This window comes from Phaenicophaeus curvirostris, chromosome 4 (assembly GCF_032191515.1).
Source record: "Phaenicophaeus curvirostris isolate KB17595 chromosome 4, BPBGC_Pcur_1.0, whole genome shotgun sequence".
NCBI classification, from domain to species: domain Eukaryota; kingdom Metazoa; phylum Chordata; class Aves; order Cuculiformes; family Cuculidae; genus Phaenicophaeus; species Phaenicophaeus curvirostris.
The window spans coordinates 4,891,482-4,912,830 of NC_091395.1; the positions used below are offsets into that span (position 1 = coordinate 4,891,482).

Below are 21,349 nucleotides of genomic sequence, written 5' to 3' on the forward strand. Positions count from 1 at the left end.
CTCATTGCTCTCTACAACTACCTGACAGGAGGTTGTGGAGAGGAGGGTGCTGGCCTCTTCTCCCTAGGGACAGGGGACAGGACAAGAGGGAATGGCCTCAAGCTCCGCCAGGGGAGATTTAGGCTGGACGTTAGGAAAAAATTCTTCACAGAAAGGGTCATTGGGCAGTGGCAGAGGCTGCCCAGGGAGGGGGTTGAGTCACCTTCCCTGGAGGGGTTTAAGGCACGGGTGGACGAGGTGCTGAGGGGCATGGGTTAGTGTTTGATAGGAATGGTTGGACTCGATGATCCAGTGGGTCTCTTCCAACCTGGTGATTCTATGAGTCTATGAATCACCAGGTTGGAAAAGACCCTACTGGATCATCGAGTCCAACCATTCCTAGTCCAACCATTCCTATCAAAAGAACGCTTTAAGGATTTTGTGATACTCCCTCAAAGCAGAACTTTTTGATCAATGCGAAGGCTGTGGGCAAAACGTGAAGGTACGAAGGGCCGTGCTGGATGTGGCGAGTGGACACGGAGGCTGTACCGGGGGGCGAGACGGGCGGGAGAGAAGCAGCGCCCCGGCTGCGGAGGGTACGATGAAGGAGAGCGGCTACACACGAGAACGAGGATACAGGCCCCAAACCGCAGGGAGTCAGCGCCGCGGAACCCCCTGGAACAACTCCCGCCGGGAAGGGCGCTCGGGTCGCTCCGCGAGCGGGGGGCCCGGCCCGGCCGCCCTCAGCCGCCATGGCCGCCGCGGCGTCGGCGGCGCCGGAAGCGGCGGGGAGGGCGCGGCGGGGAGAGGGCGCGCGGCCGCGGCCATGAACAGCCGCCTGCAGGAGATCCGCGAGCGGCAGAAGCTCCGGCGGCAGCTCCTGGCGCAGCAGGTACCGGCGGGAGCGGCGGGGAAGGGAGGAGGCGCGGGGTCGGCGGGGCGGGTGCTCGGGAGCCCCGGCCCCGCGGTTAACCCGCCCCCGCCCCTCCAGTTAGGAGCCGAGAGCGCGGACAGCATCGGCGCGGTGCTCAACAGCAAGGAGGAGCAGCGCGAGATCGCCGAGACGCGGGAGACGTGCCGGTCAGTGCCGGGGAGTTCGGGCCCCCGCCTGAGCCGCGGGAAAGCCGGGCGGGAGAGCGCCGCCCGCCCTACACAGCTCGTCTGCAGCAAAACGGCGCCGTAAAAGCGATCCGAAGCCAGAGGAGGCCAGAGAAGCGGAGGGTTTACAGGGGAAGCCGTAGGAGGAGCAGCTGAAGTCGCTCGGTCTGCTCAGCCTGAGAAAAGGAGATTGAGGAGGCGCCTTGGCTCGGTTCGGAGCTTCCTCACGAGGGGAGGAGGAGCGGGCGCCGGGCTCTCTCTCCGGGGACCGCTGGCAGCGCCCGAGGGAACGGCAGCGAGATGTGCCGGGGAGGGGCAGGCTCGGTATTAGGAAAAGGCTCTTTCCCCAGAGGGTGTTGGAGCGCTGGAACAGCTGCCAGGGAAGCGGTCACGGCACCACGCCTGACAATATTCCAGAAGCTTTTGGCCAACGCCCTCAGCCCCACGGTGTGGATGTTGGGGCTGCCCTGTGCAGGGACAGGGCTTAGGCTCCGTGGGCCTCGTGGGTCCCTTTCAGCTCAGGACATTATGTGATTCTGCGAAAACAAAGGTGTGAATTTACAGCATACCTTCCTCCCGTGCTTTTGGGAAGAGCAGTTATCATAGAATCATAGAATAACCAGGTTGGAAGAGACCCAATGGATCATCAAGTCCAACCATTCCTATCAAACACTAAACCATGCCCCTTAGCACCTTGTCCACCCGTGCCTTAATGTAGTTTAAAAGTTCTTGTGGAACGAGAGAGGAGTGGCTGGGACAGAGCAGGTGGTATGCGTTAGTTCTCAGGTGCAACAGTTAAGTTTCTTAATTTAGTAGTTGCACTGCTTTGATTAAAATAAGCCACACCTTTTGAAAGGGAAAAATGAGGAGACAAGATGTCTATTTTCAGAAGTCCTCTGTCCTTGAGAAGTTGTGGTCGTCTCAAATAAATAGATAGAGGAACAACTTTTCATATACAAAAGTTTATAAAATAACTTCAAACTTGTAATAGAAGCAGGTAGTCAAGGCAGATTTCTGAAGGAGATTTCTGAAATGTTCCCTCTGGAGCGAGAAGCTGTTTTATATGGGGATTTTTCTTTTGATGGTTTTAGGGCTGCTTATGATACTTCTGCACCAAATGCAAAGCGCAAATACCCAGATGAAGGAGAAGCTGATGAGGAAGAAATTGAAGAATATAAGGTAAGGGGAGAAAAAAAGAAAAAGTTACTTTTCTCTGGTGTTCACGTGCTTCTGAGGGACTTAAACAAATGTGAGGTGTATACTTCAGAATATATGTCCCTCAGGGGTATCTCCCTTGATGTCTTAGAATCCTGGAACAGTTTGGATTGGAAGGGTTCCTTAAAGGTCATCCAGATCCAACCCCCTGCAGGGAGCAAGGGGCATCTTCAACTGGATCAGGTTGTTCAGAGCTCTGTCCAGCCTGATCGTGAATGTTTCCTGGAATGGGGCATCTACAGCCTCTCTGGGCACCCTGTGCCAGTGCCATGGCAGTGTGCCGTGACTGGCTGCCTCATGTGATCAGAAGGAGTAAAATGTGCATGCGTGGCTACACACAAAAAAAAATCTTGACCGGGTTTTCTTAGTGTCAGAAAAAAAGGTAACAAAGCTTGCCTTTAGCAAGAGGCGCAGGCCTTCCATGAGGTATGGGAAGGCTGAGGGTGCTTTCCAACCTGCCTGTTAAATGCAAAGCAGTATGGTTCTGGATGAATGGAAGAAAGAAGGAAGGGATTTGCAGAATCATTTAGGATGCAAAACAACTTTAAGATCATCAAGTCCAACCATAAACCAAACAATGCCAAATCCACCACTAAACCATGTTTCTAAGCACCACATCTACACATATTCTAAATACCTCCAGGGATGGTGACTCCACTACTTCCCTGGGCAGCCTGTTCCAATGCTAAACAGTTCTTAGAGTGGAGTAGTTTTTCCTAATACTCGGTCTAAGCCTCCCCCGGTGCAACTTGAGACGATTTCTTCTTGTCCTATCACTTGTTACTTAGTAGAAGAGACCAGTGCCCACCTCACTACAACCTCCTTTCAGGCAGTTGTAGAGAGCGATAAGGTCTCCCTTCAGCCTCCTTTTCTCCAGGCTAAACCCCAGTTCCCTCAGCTGCTCCGTGTAAGACGTGAGCTCCAGGCCCTTTGCCAGCTTCATTGCCCTTCTCTGCACATGTTCCAGCACCTCAGTGTTCTCCTTGTAGTGAGGGATCCAAAACAAGAACACAGGCCTCAAAGGCAGTGGAAGTAAGAGCCTCGGTTTGGGGTATGCTTCAAGTATGCAAAGTGTCCAGGGAAAGTTAAGTTTCAAACAACAAGCCAAAACATCTCCATGGTCATTGAAGAGTGAGTGGCTGTGAAACTCTCATGCCCTTCATTTTTCAGATGCTTACCCAAGAGCTATTTGACAGCTTTCTTGCTCCGTATCTGATGTGATCTTTTGTCTAAGATGAGTGCTAGAGAAAGGAGATTCAACAAAGACACAATTACGATACAGCTGCCTTTGTGATTTGCTTGGAGATCTCATTGCAGCACATATCCTCCCTCTCCCTTTTTCCTTTGTCCTGATAACCTTGCTTCTGTGGTTAAGTATAATCAAGGTCAGTGCATTTATGAAATGATCCAGTGGCTGCTGTTCTCTTGGATGCCTAAATATAGTAATTCTTGAAATATGAGGCCTTGGTAGCATTACGTTTGTGTTCAGGTTTATAAATCCTTCTGTAATAATGCCTATCTTCTGTCTTACTAGAACAAAAAGTTAATGTATGACAGGACATTTTTGATGACTAGTTTTTAAAGTGGGGTTGGTATGCTCATGGTAGTGATCAGTTCATATCAGTTTATTTTAATCCTCCACCAAGTATATGGTTAAACAATTGTTTGGTTTTGGTTGTTTTTTTCTGTGATACTTGTCTGGATAAGTTACCTCAGTTGGCAAACTATATGAATCTTGTAATTAATATTTTTACATTAGCATGGGCTGTAAACACTTGCAAGTGGTGGGACTCTTGCCCTGTTGTTAAAATTGAAAAATATTTTAATAATACTAGCTCGGACCAAATTCAGTTCAGCAGCTGAGGTGATTTAAGAAACTCGAAACCCCCAATTAGAGCATCTATAGTGGACTCATCAGCTGCTTTCTGCAGACATTGCTAATTCCCTGCTGGCAAGAGGATGAGAAGTTAGTAAAATCCCATCTGTATTTATGTAACTTTTCCCTTAGTACTTTGAGCCTGTTTAAATTTAGTCTTGTAATGTGAACTGATACAAAAACCTGGATCCTTATGGTATCAAGCCCTGTTGGGTTGTGCTTAATACTCCTAAGACAAAAGTAATAATAGACTTCAGCAATTCGTGTTGCAGACAGATACTGCAAGTTTGTCAGTTTTACTAGGAACACCAGAGCTATTTCCCATTCAAAGTGACTCACGTGTCGCTAAAACCCTGACTTCTGTGTGATGGTATCAGTTAATCCTTCTGAAGTGGCTGACATTTTTTCTGCCCTGACTTCGGATTTGGTGGAAGTTAATGTGTCCTCAAACCTCAGCTGCAATCTCTGGAGCGGGAGCACGCCGCTGTCACTGCTGGTGAAGGTGGATTACTGTGAAGATAGGGCATTGTTGTTACTGCAGTGCAGTCTGATGGTGCAGGGCCTGCAGCGATAGTGTGTGTGTGGATGTGGGCATAAAGCCTTTAAAAAATTGTAGGGGTTTTTTGAGGATTTCTGTCAGTCTCTGGTGTTCCAAATGGAAAGTGAAGTGAGCTGATGGCACTGAAATGCCTTACACTGGTGTTTTGAGAGAAGGCTGAATGGCAACATCGACTTTTTCATTGTGTGGGGGAAGCGTGAGAGCGGTTTTTGAGGTGAAGGATAAAGTGCGCTCATCTTCTCAGCCCCATAGGAGCATCTGATCCAAAAAAAGGCGATCCTTTAAATTTTTTGGTTTTGTTTTTGATATTCTTGTAGAATAAGCATAAACTTATAGTGACAATTCTTAATAAATGTCAGGCTGGCATGAAAATAAAAGACAGCAAGGCTGCTTGTTAAGCTTCCCACTGGCACCTTGACTTCTGTCTTGGAGCCTGGCTCTGCACTGCAAACCATGGAGGTGAGAGACGCGGGAAGAGGTGCATTATTGGCAAAAATGAATAATGGGTATTTCAAGGTCAGAAAGGTGAATTTTGTTTCTATAGAAGTTGTACAATGCTCTTGTTCTTGTGGAACTGTAATGGTTGTGCTAGGGTTAGTTGCGCTCCCTGGGCTGTTGCAAGTAACGGGACTGGAGTATCTGCTGCTGCTTCCAGGCTTCTGCCCCTCTGAGAGCTGTGATTGTTGCTCCACTTCTCCCCTTCCCCAGCTGAATTTACTCAGCTGTTTGAACCTGTTTTGGTGTCTGGTATCAGCAGTGTTTTGTGGCAAAGAGTTCTGTAGTTTTAACATTGTGTTAAGTACAAAAATACCCATGGTTCAGATGTGGTGCCTGCAGCCTCAGTTGATAGAGCCCTATTTCTCTTGGGTTCTGCAAGTGGTGGCCCGCGAGCTTGGAAGGCTTCCATGCCATTGCTTCTGAGGCTGAATAAAGTCCTACGTGGCTGTATCATCCTAATTGCTGGAAGTATTTCAGGTCATTTGAAAAAACTCTGTGCTTGAATACTGAGGGCAGTTTTTGTTTTGCTAACTCAGCCACAACGTACCAGGCTTGGCAAATAAGGGGGATTGACGTACAAGAATCTAGTGTCTTCTATTAATGCTGATGTTGTTCTGGTGTGGGCTTTTTTGCTTGTGACCACAAGACACTTTTTTTTAATCACTTCTGAAGGCATGTAGAGAGCTGGTCTGACTCAGAAGTAGGTATCTCACAAGTGCTTCTCATCAGAAGGTCGATTTAGAGCAAGACGGAAGCAGGGAAACAGGTGTGAGCCAATGAAGGCATAAGCAGTTTTTAGTAAAACTCAAGCTTTCCTTTTTTTTTTTTTTTCTCCTGAATAACACTTGCTGCTGCCTGTCTCCTGTTCATTCCCTTTCCTTGTAAATACTGTTGCTGTTTCTGATTATAATCATTCTCTTTTTTTGTCTGGTTAAACAAAAGAAAAAAGACATTGTCTCTGCAGGTTCTTCACCTGAATAATGGAGCTGAGGAATCTGTGACCTCTTAGTCACAGCACGCATTTCAAAAGTTGGTTCAAAGCTCCAGGTTGGAAAGAACATGGAGCTTATGTTAAGATTTCAGCATCCAGAGAGGTCAGAATAGGAACACTTAATTTTCCATTCTGCATTCAGACAGCTTATGTAGCATTGGGTAAATGCAGTAGTAAGAATCACATCTGCTCTGCCTTGAGACTGCTTTCAGCCTTGAAACTGCTTTTCTCCTCCCATGAGGCACGATGCTAACTGATTAAGATGTCTGTTGTAATCAGCAATGTATAAAAGAGCATATATGTCCTCCTGAAATATGCTAGGTTAAGCTGGTGAAGGGGCTGGAGAACAGGCCTTATGAGGAACAGCTGAGAGAGCTGGAGAAGAGGAGGCTGAGGGGAGACCTCATTGCTCTCTACAACTACCTGAAAGGAGGTTGTGGAGAGGAGGGAGCTGGCCTCTTCTCCCAAGTGACAGGGGACAGGACAAGAGGGAATGGCCTCAAGCTCCGCCAGGCAAGGTTTAGGCTGGACATTAGGAAAAAATTCTTCACAGAAAGGGTCATTGGGCACTGGCAGAGGCTGCCCAGGGAGGTGTTTAAGGCACGGGTGGACGAGGTGCTAAGGGGCATGGGTTAGTGTTTGATAGGAATGGTTGGACTCGATGATCCGGTGGGTCTCTTCCAACCTGGTGATTCTATATTATTTTGTGGTTCTTCAGTTTTGTTTGTATATAATGCATATACTGGGTTTTGTTAGGGCCAGTGGGAAAACAGAAAGTGTCGTGAAGAAGTGAGTCTCTTTGTTTCTCTTCTCTCAGAGGTCTGTGTTGGATGTGCAGAGTACTTCGGTGTGACAGATCAGGTCTCTGAATTCTAGAAATCTGATGAATGAACAGTTGGTGACATACTAACTGGGGAAAAAAATTGTAATAAGATTACTGTTTCCTGTGAATAATGGGACTATAAAATGGGAATTTTCAAGTTACTTTTAAGGAGAGTCCAAACTGGCTTCTACCCCATGCCTTGTCTGCACAGTGTGGACTTCCAACAGATGTGTATAGATAAAATGGTTTCATCTGCTAAGGTTGGAATGTAAGAGACGATTGAGTGGGTAGGAATGTTCAAAGGTTCTACTACAGAAGAACTTCCAACAGAATACATCATTTGCTTTAATCCAAGAGTGAAATTTTAGTGGGACAAAAATTAAAAGTTCTACAGCTTGCAAAGCACTGCTACGCTGTCAGGGTCTAGAAATTAAGCACTTCTTATTTTATTCTTATTCAGAGGCCTTTCCCAATGACACTCTCCTCATTAATGAGAGGCAGGCAGACCTTTTAGGGAATAGGTAGATTTTTTTTCCCTTCGAAAGCCGAAGCTTGAACCATTTGTGATCTGCCATTTTAGGAGATGTCTGTAGACAGCCCACGTAAGCAGGAGGATCATAATGAAGAGAGAAAAAAATTATCTTAACATGCTCACACAGTGTCTGCTTTATTTCCAAGGATGAGGTAGAGCTGCAGCAAGATGAGGAGAACCTGCCCTATGAAGAAGAGATTTACAAAGATTCCAGTACTTTTCTTAAGGTGAGCAGCTTTTCAGTTAGAAGGCCAGTCAAAGCGGGCGTAGGTATGTTAAACTGTTTCTGCAGTTGGTGCGATCTGAAATACAGTTTCGAAGGCTGAAGTAACTGACTGGAATTCACAGGTACAGAAGATTCCTGTGACGTATGATTGTAGCTAGTGTTTACATTGGCCTGAGCAAAGCTCTGGGCTGTAGTAATGCTGGGCCTAAACCCACAACGATGCTCTTGACTAGCGTAGCTTATAAAGGTGTATTGAAAAGAAAAAAACCCAAAATTGCTACTTTCCCATAGTGTGTGTGTCTGGTTGTCTCCCCGTTCTCTCTCTGAACCCCTTTTTGTTCTCCAGGGTACTCAGAGCTTAAATCCGCACAATGATTACTGCCAGCACTTTGTGGATACGGGACACAGACCCCAGAACTTCATCAGAGATGTTGGTATGTCACAATAACTGTTTGAAGATAAATAATTTTATTCAGCAGCACCTCTTTTTCTTCCCCTTTGTAATTCCCTGCAGTTACTGGGAAAAGTAGATACGTACATGCTTCATTTATTTGTTTCTCTGTGTGTATACATATCAATATATAAATTTATATAAGTGATCTTATTTTTAATTGGCTAGGAGGGGATTATTACCAAGGCTCTTCATACTTTTGACTTTATTTGAAAGTATTTAACCAGGAACATTTTTTTCAAAACTAAGTTCTCTTGGTTCCAGAAAGATGAGTCTAGTAGATGAATCTAGTGGGCAGATCTTAAATCCTTTGGAAGTCTGAATAACTGATTTCTAGTTCAGCTGTTTCCTGGACTGTGTTGACTCCCAAGAATGCATGTAGCATGTAAAGTATGGAAAATACTTAAATATAAGTCACTCATATTTAAGAGATGTGGATAATATTTACCAGATAAATAATGTAACTGCTGACAACTCTTTAGGTGGCCCAATGTGTTAAGTTTAGAGGATATTATTTTTTTAAGTTTATGTCCATCCAGCCATCACTGAACTTGTTACTGAAATCTTACTTTATTTAGGCCTGAATTTAGGAAAAAAACTAAGATGATGTTTGGTCCTGCTTCTCAGAATGGGTGCCTGGTAGTTAATTGCTTATTAAAGAAGCAAGACACCTGTGAAACACATTTGGATGTTTAGTTTGAAAAATGGGCAGGTTTGACTCAGTAATGTATTTATCTGAAAAGCATCCGGGCTTTGCAGTTATGCATTGAAATGGTTGTACACCATTCTTTGAAATAAGATGAGCATGAAGGAATAGCAGCCCATGTTGCTCCAACTTCTCTGCTGCATAAAGAATTGGGCAGGGACAAAACAAACTGGTTTTTTACCCCATGGATTAGGACCATTTAAAGTTGTAAATTTAAATAAACGTGAAGCTTTGTAAATAACTCCTGCTAAAGCTGAACTGATGCTGCTTTAGAGGCAATTACGAACAAAAAAAGTTCTTTGAAGGGCTTGGTTTGTTCTAACAAAAATTAAAGTGCGGCTAAGTAATAACATTTGGACCTCTTCAGGATACTGGACAATGTTAACTCTATGTTTTCTTCTTCTTAGGCTTAGCAGATAGGTTTGAAGAATATCCAAAACTTCGAGAGCTCATCAGGTTGAAGGATGAGCTCATATCTAAATCTAACACTCCGCCCATGTAAGTGTTCTTGTGGAAATGCCTTTCTTCTCCAGACCTCTTTGAAGTTGGCTGTCTGCTTTGCAAACCTCTCTTTAGCACCTGCTCAGAATTTAAATTTTCTTTTTGTATATACAAATTAATCAGTCGAAACTTCAGAAGAATAAAATCAGTTTCTTTGTTAGTTTAATCTAGATGTTTCATGTAGTATATAAACTAGATCTTTCTTTCCAGGGTGTGATTATTTTTATTATCTAAAGCTTTGTATTTTAAGACCAAACTGAACTGATTGGGCTGCAGGCTTTAATTTGGGAACTACAAGAACATCTTGGGATTGTACATCTCATGGTATAATGCAGTTCACTATAACATGAAAAACTTACAAGAATTGGCCTCTTTGTATAAACTTAGTTGTTCCTGTAACAGCTTTTTTTTGTATAATGTTGAGTCGTTACCTTAGTATCTGTTAATCAGATGTTACTTCATACTCCAAGACCAAAAAAGATGATCAGATGCTGCTTCCTGATTACACCAAGTACACTTGTGGAATAATCATCCCTTTCAGACCCTTTCTTAGGAAGGGAGAGATCTGCTCATCAGTTTAAAGTTAAATGTATTGAAGGGAGGGCAGTGAAATTTTTTTGGTAGTTATACAGCAGTGACTGGTGGGGAGGTATGGAGGCTGGTCGTAAAGAGTAAGTTTAGTAAAATCAGTGTGGGAGGGAATGGTACAGGTATGGAGAAAAACATTTCTACTGTAGGAAAAGTAACTACATTTCCAGTATTCGGAATTTTCTGAACATAACGTATAATAGATGGCAATTCAAAAAATATTCCAGTTCCCAAGGTGAAGCGAACCAGAAGCCTCTTAGCCAGGCTTCTTTAGTGTTGATGTTTTCTCCTCCATAATCCATGGACATAGGGAAAGCTCAGTGATGCTGTACTGGATATTGTTATGCAGTCTGTGTGGGCATCTCTCTCCCACTCGCTTCGTTAGAATCCTAAAAGCTGTTTATTGAGATGAAGGCTGCTTTTAAAAAAATCTAACCCAGCATCCAGCCTGGGTTAAGTGAGAACGCGTGGTGCATCTTCTCTGGCTTTAGGGCATTTGGGCTGTGTGAACTACGCAGGAAACCTTATTCTTACCTACCTGTACAGCAGTGCTGGATGGAGGATAATTTTCAAACCAGTGTTACAAGTTGTGCAAGCAATCGATCACCCTTTGTTTAAACAGGTACTTACAGGCAGACTTGGAAGCTTTTGATATTAGGGAGCTGAAGTCCAAATTTGATGTGATTCTCCTTGAACCACCACTGGAAGAATACTACCGAGAGACTGGCATCACTGCCAATGAAAAATGCTGGACCTGGGATGATGTAAGTACTTTTCTTGCTGTGAAAAGTATTTCATGCATGTGTTTAAGGAAATTTTCAATTTAGTATCAAAATGTTTGGAAGATGTGTTTTAAGGAAAAATGGCATATGTTTTTTTTGCTTTGTCTTATAAAGAGAAGTTTGGATTCTTACAAAAACTTAAGTTTCCTATTGTATGCATGCCTATGCTTTCTGTTTAAAAGACTTCTTTTTTTGTGTGTGGGAGTTTAATGAATGTAATACACCTTTCTGCTCTGCCTGAGCCAGGTCAAAAACTTAAATCTAATAATAGTGATGTTTCTCCTCACCCTCAAATTCCATGAATTTTCTTTGCAGTTTAGTTTTTGCTGTTGGAATTCAGAATATCCATTGTAGATATTCTCTTGTTTCATGAAAATCTCAAAGAGTTTTTAAAGATATGCTTTTTAATACACTGGTCTTGTAGTTAAAAGAGTAGCTGAGTGAGGCACGCCTTCTTGCTCCACAGTATTGACTGGGCAGGAAATCGTAACAATCAAAACACTGTAATTCTGAGAAGCGTAATAAAATAGATAAACCCTTCCTGTGGATTTTTTTTTTTCTTGCATTTGTGTATTTCCTTGCTGTTTATTCACATCATAGAGTTTTTTTTGTAGCCGTGTTGATTTCTGACACCTTTTTGGGAACAAGGAGAAATCTCAATGTGCAAGGTGTGATCTTTATTGTGTAGTAGAGAGGAATAGCTGATTAAAAAAGTGTTTGCAGAACCATATCAGGAATTCTTAGGTTCAGGCATATGGGTGGGAATGCACAGCTAAGAAATACCTATTATTTAGAGACCCTATTTGAAAGGTACGCAGGACAACGTCTGCATGAACAGCAAATCGTAATACTAGGAGTGAATTGGCAGCTCTGTGTTCTTTGCAATTCAGAGAGGGAGATGATGGTGTTACTTTAAACTAGATTTAGTTTGTCCTTCGGCTGAAACCTGTAGATATGTTACTTCAGAAGTGAATCAGTCAAACAAAAGGATCGTGAGAACAAAGTAAGATTCAATCCACCTTTCAGGAATTAATTTGGAAACAAAGGCATTCATGCCTGTGAAAAGGGACTGGGTGACTACACGTTTGGGAACGGGTAGCTTTTGCGTTAGCCATTCTGTTATATCAGAGGTGAAAAAGACACCCGGGGAAAAAACATTCCATCCTAAGAGAAGAACTGGAAGCGTTGGAGGCAGGAGTCATCCTCTTGGTTGGGAGTTACATCCTCTGAGAATGGCTTCTACTGCATTACTTTTCTTCACAGTGGTGCTGAATGAAGCTTGATTTGATGTGTTGGCAAGTTACAGCTAAATCTTTTCAACTCGTAATGAGCAACAGATGCTTTGCATCTGAAGTTATTACATCCTGAATGTTGCTCATTTGCCATTGTTGGACCACTGTCCTGATGAATTCTTGCTGCTTTTTTCCTGACAGTGAAAATGGAGAAAATATCTTTCCTGTAGAGTAAAAGCTGTTTTTTTTTATAAGCTGATCTTCATAAGCCTCGCATAAGTAACTCCAGGACTGAAAAGAAACAGAACCCTGTTGCTCTATTATTAAATCTTTTAACTGCCAATGGAATGCTAAAATAAAGCAGAGGATTAGGGGGGAAAAAACTTGTGTGGGTTGTATTAGTCTTCTAAGTCTGGAATATTCTGTGCAGATGGACATTGTGTTAAAAAGGATAATTAAACTGGTCATCAGCTCTGTTGAAAACATGCACTTGGGTACTGATAAGGTAACTTCCAACGTACTTTCTGGAAAACACTTGTAAGAGGGTGGCGGTAAATGGTATGCAGACTGACATCTTTAATAAAAATGCTTCCTGATGGTTTCTGTGATTATGCCTCAGCAGTTATTAACTGTTCTTCCTGGTATAATTGGTGATTTGTATTTAATTCAGAAACACTTTTATTACTGTTATTATTATTAGATCATGAAATTGGAAATTGAAGAGATTGCAGCCCCAAGGTCATTTGTGTTTCTGTGGTGCGGTTCAGGCGAGGGTCTGGATCTTGGCCGAGTGGTAAGATGATGTTTTAATTCAATTTATCAGGGACAGGCTTAAGAGTTTATTTTTATCGTTGACTTTTTCTGTGTAGAACTCTCAACTGCAACTCCTGAGAGATGTTTTGTTACTGTGGTAGAAGATATATAATTCTTAGTGGATTAAATAAATTTCAAGCGGGTCTGGCATTAACTGTTTAGATAACTGTTATTTTCCAGACAAGTCTCCGAGACTGTGAAAGGAAGCTAAAAAGCTGGGGTCTAAAAAGCTGTACTGCTGTCTTGTTTTTGATGGGTACAGGTTGCCACGTTGAGGGCATTTACAACGTTATGTTATGTTATTTTAACAGGAGTCTTTAAAAGATTTCTGCCAGCACTGGTTATGTTCAGAAAACACCTGGAGTTTAAGTAGATTTGTTCTTACTGAGTTTTACTTCCAAGTAAGATGTTGGAGTTGCACTGCTTGTGGGTGGGGATGGAGGAATAAGAATTTCCATTTAGCCCTTGCTGTGCTGAAACATTCTGTGCTTAGTCTGAGCAGTGCTTTTAATTAAAAGAGCATGGCATTTGTTAAAGAACGTGGTTACTTATCTCTTTGCTTTATCTGCCTCTCATTCTGAGGCTGGTTAAAGGAGCTGTTCCAAATAGATTCATTTTGGTCGTAGATAAGTTTGTAGTAGCTGGACAGTTCTTGAACCACAACTGAAGCCAAATGAGCTTGAGGCCTTAATGCCAAGTTTTCTGCCTTTCCAAGACTACGCTTCCATGAGTTAAGGATTAGAGAGTCATGGACAAGTTTTAGTGGTGGTTTTGTTATTCTTTTACAGGTATAGGAAAACGCACTAAATGGTAGCAAAGGCACTTGGCTATTTATCTTCCCATTTACAGGGAAGAATCTTACGTTGATGTAAAAAACCACCAGATTGCAGGTGTTAGCGGAGACTGGGCTGAGGCTCTGTGCTGCTCAGACTGACATTGATTCAAGTGGCACTGGGTAAAAGCAAGTGCAGAGTCCCACAGGGGATCTGTGCTGAGGTTAGGTACTTAAATAAATAAAAAAGAGCGATATGTAGACCAGTTGATGTGCACATAAGCCTCTTTTTGTTGGTTTTTGTTTTAGGGGCAGCTTCACTAAACAGTACAGTCATGCTAGTGAATTAAGTGTTTCTTTCATCTGTGACAAATCTCTTTTCCAGCAATGCTTTAAGAAAAGTACCTGTCTGAGTATTCAGTTCAGGCTACTGAAGTTTTTTTTTGGTGTAGTGTGAACCGTTTTATCTGTCTACCATATTTAGTGTCTACGCAAGTGGGGTTACAGAAGATGTGAGGACATTTGTTGGATTAAAACAAATAAGAACAATCCCGGAAAGACCAAGACTCTAGACCCTAAGGCTGTTTTCCAAAGAACTAAGGTAAAGGTTTGGTTCAATTTGTTGTCTGTTCCCATCCTGTCTCTTTGTGCTAATGAAAGGCCTGGTGCTCTGTGGCAGTTGGTGACTCTTTCAGGAGAGCAGGCATGAGGACTTCAGAGGCTCTGTTCTGCAGAGTACAGTATATGGAAATAAACATATTCATAGGATGAATAATGAACTTCTATCCCCTTGACTGTTGTCAGTGTGAGGTATCAAAGTTTAATTTAGATTTAACACCGCTTGGTAGATTTCTGGTGTAGTTCTCTAAGCGTGATGCTCATTTGAGCCTTGTATTTGAGCCTTGAAATGCAAGTAGCTGAGGAGGGTTCGTGGATTGGTGAGAAGAATTTCACAGGAATGAAATCCTGAGAGGGAAGGTAGAAACTGAATGGGAGGTATTACTGTATGTTGCAGTGTTTTTGACTGCTGGGTTGTTTTGGTGATGAGTGAGTGGTAAATAAGCAGTTAGTGTGTTAGTAATACTTTTTGTGTGAAACACAAGCTCCGTTTCTGATTAGAGGAGAAAACTTGCTGACGGAGGAAGGCCTTTTGAATGGAACTGAACTTAGCAGTGGAATTTGACTAAATTTCATGTCAAACTGTAGATTGCAAATGGGAGAAGTTATAACACAAAATATGAGAAGACTGGCTGGTGATTCTAAATAAATATATGCCCAGAAATGGAAGCAGAGAGAGGACCGTTAAGGACCGTAGGTCAGTCGGCATCTTCTGATTTCCTGAGGGTGACTGGAATCCCTAAATGACAGAATCAGTCAGCTTGGCTTAACTTAAATCATTTCTTAGGGATGTGGTTTGGAGGACGTGTATTGAAGCGAATGCAGAGAAAAATAAGTATTGTGAGTTAAGAGACTCAAATGAGTCTTATTCAAAACCTGAAACAGATGTAAATGGGATTAATAAAGAATAGATCTGGGTACATGTGGGTGTAACTGGCAGTTTTACTGAATAGAGAGCGTTGACTGACGGTTTAATAATTTAAAGTGTCATTAACCTCAGGACTCATGCTGCATCCGTTAGTCATTCTTTAACATTAAACCTCCTCAGCTCTGTCTCAGATTTGCCATTGTTTAGGAGTCTGAACTTCCCTTTAAGATAATGTGGACTCTTTCTTTGACTTGCATTTACATTAATCTGAAGTTTGTTTGAAAGTGTGTTGTCTTAGTTATAAACACTTGGAAGTACACAAATGTTGTATGTTTATTGCATTTAGCATTGCAAATATGTCCATAAAGGAGACCCTAAAATGAACACAGGAGAACTGAGAGGGGATTTTATGTCTGTTTCTCTGTTTACTGAGCAAAGGTTGGGCTGAGGTCACTGTTTATAATAAACAGTGAAAAATGAGCTGGCATATTCTGACTAAATAAATAGTTTGTTGTGCAATATGTGCTTCCCAGTGATTACAACAGCAAATGCTGTCCTCTTATGTTTAGTTTGGACATCTCTGGATGGATGCTTTATGGTGTGCTACCTGTTAGAGAATCTGAGGTACTAATGAATGGCGTTCCATGCATTGTGGAGCTCAAGTGTTTGGGATAGTTCTTCTAAAGACTAGATTGACGAGGCTTTGCTTGGTGGGTCATTTGCTTAGTGCTGTTCTGCCTTCTTATTTAGTTAAATTTAGGATCCAAAAGCACTGTAGCATGGGTACAGTTGACCAGCTGTGTGGTTTTGATAGGTCACCTATTCTGCCTTTCATATTTATTCACTAGCTCTGAAAAGCCTTGCCAAAAATACGGAAATGATTGCCTATTCTTGTCTGCAACGTTTAAAGCCATCTGGTGGGGCTTAGTGAATGGGTCTTTTATGGTACCGGAGGAAATCTCTCATCTGAGCCTAATATGCCCAGAAACGGAACTCTGAAATGAATGTGTAGAACCTTCTTTTCATCCTGTACTAATTATGTTGGTTCCTTATTCACAGACTCTACGTACCAGTCACTTAAATTGAGCTGTAGTGTTTTAGAGGAAAGGAAGGCAATGTGTATTGCAGTTAAAGAACAGTTTTAGTGCTGTTGGAGGTGGCTGAGAGTGCACTGACAGTTTGATAGGGGTTTTTGCTTTTTTGGTGCAGTGGTATCTTCTAGAAAGGAACCTGAGGGTGAAGGTGACATTTGTAACAGAGGTACAATGTGAAAAAGGACCTCTTGTTTTCACTGACCAGCTGTTTTATGTCCAAGAACTTTGAAAATTAGTTGTATGAATAAGTTTAGGATCAGAATGCTTATACAAGTGTTAATCATAATGAATAAATAGTCCCTTACTCTTGCCATCACCCTGTAGCCTCTTTCCTCCTGGTGACTTCTCAGCCTTTCCAACTTGAAGCTGTAACTTTGGTAGCTCCAGCTTATTCTGCTCTCCTAGTTCATGCTGCAGCCTTTTCCCTGTAAAAGAGCAGGATCGACTGCCTGGAATTTCCTTTCCTTTCCATTGTGCTTGAACCAGCGGCATCTGATAGGTACCCTCTGTGTTGTGCGTGCGCAGGAGCACTGTCTCATGGGCATTAAAGGAACTGTGCGGCGCAGTACGGACGGTGACTTCATCCATGCTAATGTTGATATTGACCTCATCATCACGGAAGAGCCCGAGATAGGCAACATAGAAAAACCTGTTGAGATTTTTCATATCATTGAGCATTTCTGCCTTGGACGACGACGCCTTCATCTCTTTGGAAGGGACAGTACAATTCGACCAGGTAACTGTTACGTTTGGTTTTGTTGAGTAGCTAAATTTTGATTTATTTTAATAAACCTTTTCCATCATCAGTGGCCACTTGATGGGTTCTGATAGAAGCTGAGACAGTAATGGTTACTCCTGATGCACGATTCTTCTGCCAGGACTTGCACTGGCTGAAAAACTGTATTTCTGCCCATAACCTCCTTTTGTTTTCTCCATGTTACCTCTAATTGAATATAAATGCTGAAATTATTCAGTATTCTACTGGAATACTGAAATGGTAAGTATGTATTCTGAATATTTCCTTCCTATTAAACTTTTATTTTTGTTGTTGATAGTGAAGTAAACTCCATAGTGGCTCTAAAAATTGAAATGTCTTCTCTGCTTGTAAAATTCCTATTAATGTTCTGAGGAGGTTTCCAGACATACGTTATAGGTCAGACAGTAGATCTCAAGGAGATCCTTTTCTGGTGTCTGTGAAGATCTGGCAGTCACAAAGCAGCGTTGTTTGGAGAGTCTGTAAAAACTTACCAATTTTATATTGTTTTTTTTCAGAAGAAAGTTTTTTATTAACCAGTCTCTTTGCCTGTTCATGTGTTTAATTCATCAGTGAATGTAACAAAGTCCAGCTGAGATTTCTTTTTTCTCCACGTGCCATGTGTTCACACTTCTCAGAAGCACAATTTCTTTCTCTAAACTTACTTAAGTCCCTATGGGCTTAGTGCTGCTCCCATTGCCAGTATCTCAAGACCCAGGGTCTTGCACTGGATGCTGCATCTGGCATGGTAAAAAACACATGGAAATACATGGATCAGGTTGAAGGTAACTGTGTTTTATTTGTTTCAATGTCCAGGTCTTTCAGTTGATCGTGAGTAAGAGAGGAACAGCTTTCACTGCAGGAGAAGACAGACTGGAAGGACAAAACCTGTTGTGACATCTTTTTAGAGCTTTCTGTCTGTTGCTGTGAAATACAAATGCACAGTCCTGTTGAGCTGCCAGTGGGTGCTTGAAGGGACAGACTCTGCACCTTGCGTGGGTGGCAGGGTGCGCCGTACGCACTGAGGGATGACACCAGGGCTGCCTCTGAATGGTTTATGCTAACAGCGCACCCTTTTCAGAAAGAAGTGATGAGGGGAGTGAGTGGAGCAAGCGCATTACATTTATTTAGTAGTAGTGTAACGCTTTCCCCTTAAGTAGAGATTAACAATTTGGATGGCAGGGGAAATAGAGCCAAGTCCATCCGTGGCCCAGTTTGCTGCACGCAAATGTTGATTTTTACGGTATAAGAGGAATGTTGCCTCTTCTTTCACTGCGGTTGGAACAGGATGCGTATCGGTACACAAGCTGCAAGCAGCGAGTGACCTTAATACGTTTCAAGGTGTTACTCCTGCACATACAACTGCAGAGGAGGGATTGCTTGCCATTGCTGTGCTTTGACTGGCCTTTGGCTTGAATTGTAACGATAATGTCAATCTTAATTTTGTAGCTTACTGGGGTGTATGGAGGGGAGACAGTTTTGATTGTAGAAAGACATTGTTCAGGTACTGCTTCAGTGTTGTTCAAGGTGAATTCTTACATGTTAACGTTCCACAGGGTCACAGTCTGATTCAACTTGTGTGGTTTTTAAATCTGGTGGTTACCCTGGAATTGCATTGCATGCTTTAAATCCTCTACTCATCACGGATCCTCACAGGGCTCTGAAGCGTGAAGACCTAACCTCTTTCACTTTGTGAATTTCCAGGGCAGAGAGAGCAGCATTAGAGAACTGATCTTGGGTGTTTTTTAGTCTTGTTTTCTTTATAAGCATGTTGTTGAGATCACTGAACTCTATTTTTCTTCATTAATGTACGATGCAGCTGAAAATCTAATTTCCCCTGGCATTTTATAGTGGACTGAGTCCCATTTTAGGTCCCAGTGTTACTTCAGATCATAATATGAAGAAACAGGAAGGTATTTGCTTTGAATGTGCCTTGATGGAGTTAGTGAAGCAGAAGTGTCCACTGAATGTGCATGAATACGTTAACTTAACTCCTGGAGCTCTGTTTTCATACTACATGGGCTTCAATGGAATTATTACTTTATTATGTTTTCAGATATCTGCTTCCAGCACGCTGTGCTCCTACTGCACTGTCACAACTTGTTTCTGGAGACAAAATGGCCTAATTCAAGCATAAATGCCTTTTAAAAGAAGAGGAGGACGATGTTTTTAAACTAGATGAATTTAATGATCTTATTTACAGTCCAGTCCTCGAGGGGCTGGAAAACATTGCGGTGTAAGAACAAGTAGGAAAGGGCCTCGTGAAACCAGTGAAAGTGAATGTTCCTGTAGCCGCGTGTAACCTGAGTGTTCATTTACTGGGGGAAAAGGCAGCAGATCGCCCCCAAACACGAAGTTTGTTCTTGCTTTTGCTGACTCTGGTTTTACTCCTCAGGTTGGCTGACTGTAGGACCCACCCTTACAAACAGCAATTTCAATGCAGAAACGTATTCTGCGTACTTCACGGCTCCAAACTCCCACCTGACTGGCTGTACCGAGGAGATCGAGAGACTTCGGCCCAAGTCACCGCCACCCAAGTCCAAGTCAGACCGGGGCGGTGGTGCCCCCAGGGGAGGAGGACGAGGAGGGACCTCAGCGGGCCGAGGAGAAAGGGGCAGAGAGAGGAACAGGACTAACTTTCGAGGCGAGAGGGGAGGCTTCAGAGGGGGGCGGGGAGGTACCCATAGAGGAGGCTTCCCCACCCGCTGATGACCGTTAGGTAACCGCTTCTCTCCCTGGTCCCGTCTCTCTTCTCTGAACCTTTTTATTAGACTTCTCTTTGCTAAAGTGAATTATTCTAGGGACTCGAGCTAGATAACTTTTTTAATTGTTTGTGGTGCAAGCAGTCACAGGTAGTCTGCCTTCCAGCAACTGGCCCCACTCCTGGCAGGCAGGGTCCAGCACTAAACTCTGCCTCCTGACAGCTTCTCTTTCACTGTCAAAGAAGTGTGTGCAGTCTCTTCGAACGATGGATGGGACTGAAGCGAAGATACTCGCTCTTCCGTTGTGAAATCTGCAAGTTGTCAGCTTTATTAACTGTCCTTTGCTCCAAAACATGGATTCCTCTTCCATTCAGGTTTGGACTGACTTGGATTACTGTGTTGGAGTGGATATGAAATGCAGTTCCAAATTGCATGTTCAAAGCAGATTTACCCTCTTACTCATGGAAGAAGTGCTGTGTCTATACTGACACATATTTTAACCTCTCTGAAGCCAAGGTGCAAATGGAATAAATAGAATTCTATTTTGTCTTATTTGGTTTACATTTCCTGAATTATTCCTGGGAATAGGGAACGAGTTTAATTTGTGGTGTAGGTGCACTCACTATTCATGGCTGTAGTAGGAAGAGTGGTAATTCTGTGCAGTCGTGTATTGTGCTTCACAGAAAGAAATTGTGCTTTTAGACAGAGTCCGGAACTTCTGCATAGGTCTGGATTTGTTCTTGTGTAGGAATTTTCACCCAGCATCTGCTCTTTCTTCTTTGTTAGGAAAAATGATTTTTAGTGCAGAGCAATTGCAGTGTGAGTAGCAGGAAGACTTCATTGGAGTCCGTATTGGAAATGTGAGGAGGTGTTGAGTGCTCCCTGAAATAAATCACCTGGGTAATGAGGGTGCAGTGATCAAACAGAGTGTTTCGCTTTGCCTGCGGACGTTTATGTGCATTGGAAATAGTCTGTTGGTGATCAGCTCCGGAGGACAACGTGAAAAGGAAGCGCCTGACTTCGGTATGTACGGTTGTTTGTTTTTAGCAAAACCACAACTCTGAACTTCTTGGCCAGTGCTGGGCAGACGGAACAGAGCTGACTGCTAAAGTCTCAATCCCGGGTGTTGGAAAATAGGCTTTCAAGTCTCATAATGGTTCTGTGTTGACGGCAAGGTTTTAAGTAACTGTCCTGTAAAGTAGTGGATTATTAAACTTCTTTATCAAAGCTAAGATTGAAATATTTTTCTTACTATTTTGTGGGTTTGTTCTCCTTGAGGTTTTAGAATGACTAAGTTTTACTGTAGTTTCCTCCCTGCTGTTGTAAAAGCGCAGGCAGGAACTTTGCTCTTGGTGAGTGAAACCTTAGCACACAAATTTTTTAGGATTGGGTCAACTTCACAGTCTTGGTTGTGTTGTTGCTGGGGGACTGTGGAGGGGCAGAGGGAACTATTGCTTACGTGGTGTCTTGTCCTGTGCTGTAGTCACACGGCGGTAGCCTTGGGCAGGTTGCTTCTGTGCCAGTGACAAGTCTGTTTTTTTCAAGTAGTAGAAAATGTTAATTCCCATTTCTCCTTTTAAATTGCACGTTTGTAGCTGATAGTTCAGCGCATAGACTGCTCCTAACACAGCAGACTGTGCTGCACTGAGAAGGCTCAAAAATAACTGTTTG

The 21,349-nt window shown here is 42.9% G+C and overlaps 1 protein-coding gene across 1 annotated transcript; it reads left to right on the forward strand.

The window, feature by feature from the left end:
* The first annotated feature begins 580 nt into the window (after positions 1 to 580).
* METTL14 (methyltransferase 14, N6-adenosine-methyltransferase non-catalytic subunit) lies at positions 581 to 21,099 on the forward strand. The gene is made up of 11 exons (XM_069854964.1): positions 581 to 871; positions 971 to 1,059; positions 2,169 to 2,256; positions 7,718 to 7,798; positions 8,144 to 8,231; positions 9,362 to 9,452; positions 10,666 to 10,807; positions 12,758 to 12,850; positions 14,127 to 14,243; positions 16,748 to 16,958; positions 19,372 to 21,099. The coding sequence occupies exons 1-11, from the start codon at positions 581 to 583 to the stop codon at positions 19,683 to 19,685; spliced, it is 1,605 nt and encodes a 534-aa protein (XP_069711065.1). The 3' UTR covers positions 19,686 to 21,099.
* Positions 21,100 to 21,349: the final 250 nt, after the last annotated feature.

Coding starts and splice junctions, on each gene's coding strand:
- METTL14 (XM_069854964.1), top strand. CDS start 581: ATGAAGGAGAGCGGCTACACACGAGAACGAGGATACAGGCCCCAAACC. Junction 12,851..14,126: donor GTCTGGATCTTGGCCGAGTG/GTAAGATGATGT, acceptor TACCATATTTAG/TGTCTACGCAAGTGGGGTTA. Junction 14,244..16,747: donor CTGTTTTCCAAAGAACTAAG/GTAAAGGTTTGG, acceptor GTGCGTGCGCAG/GAGCACTGTCTCATGGGCAT.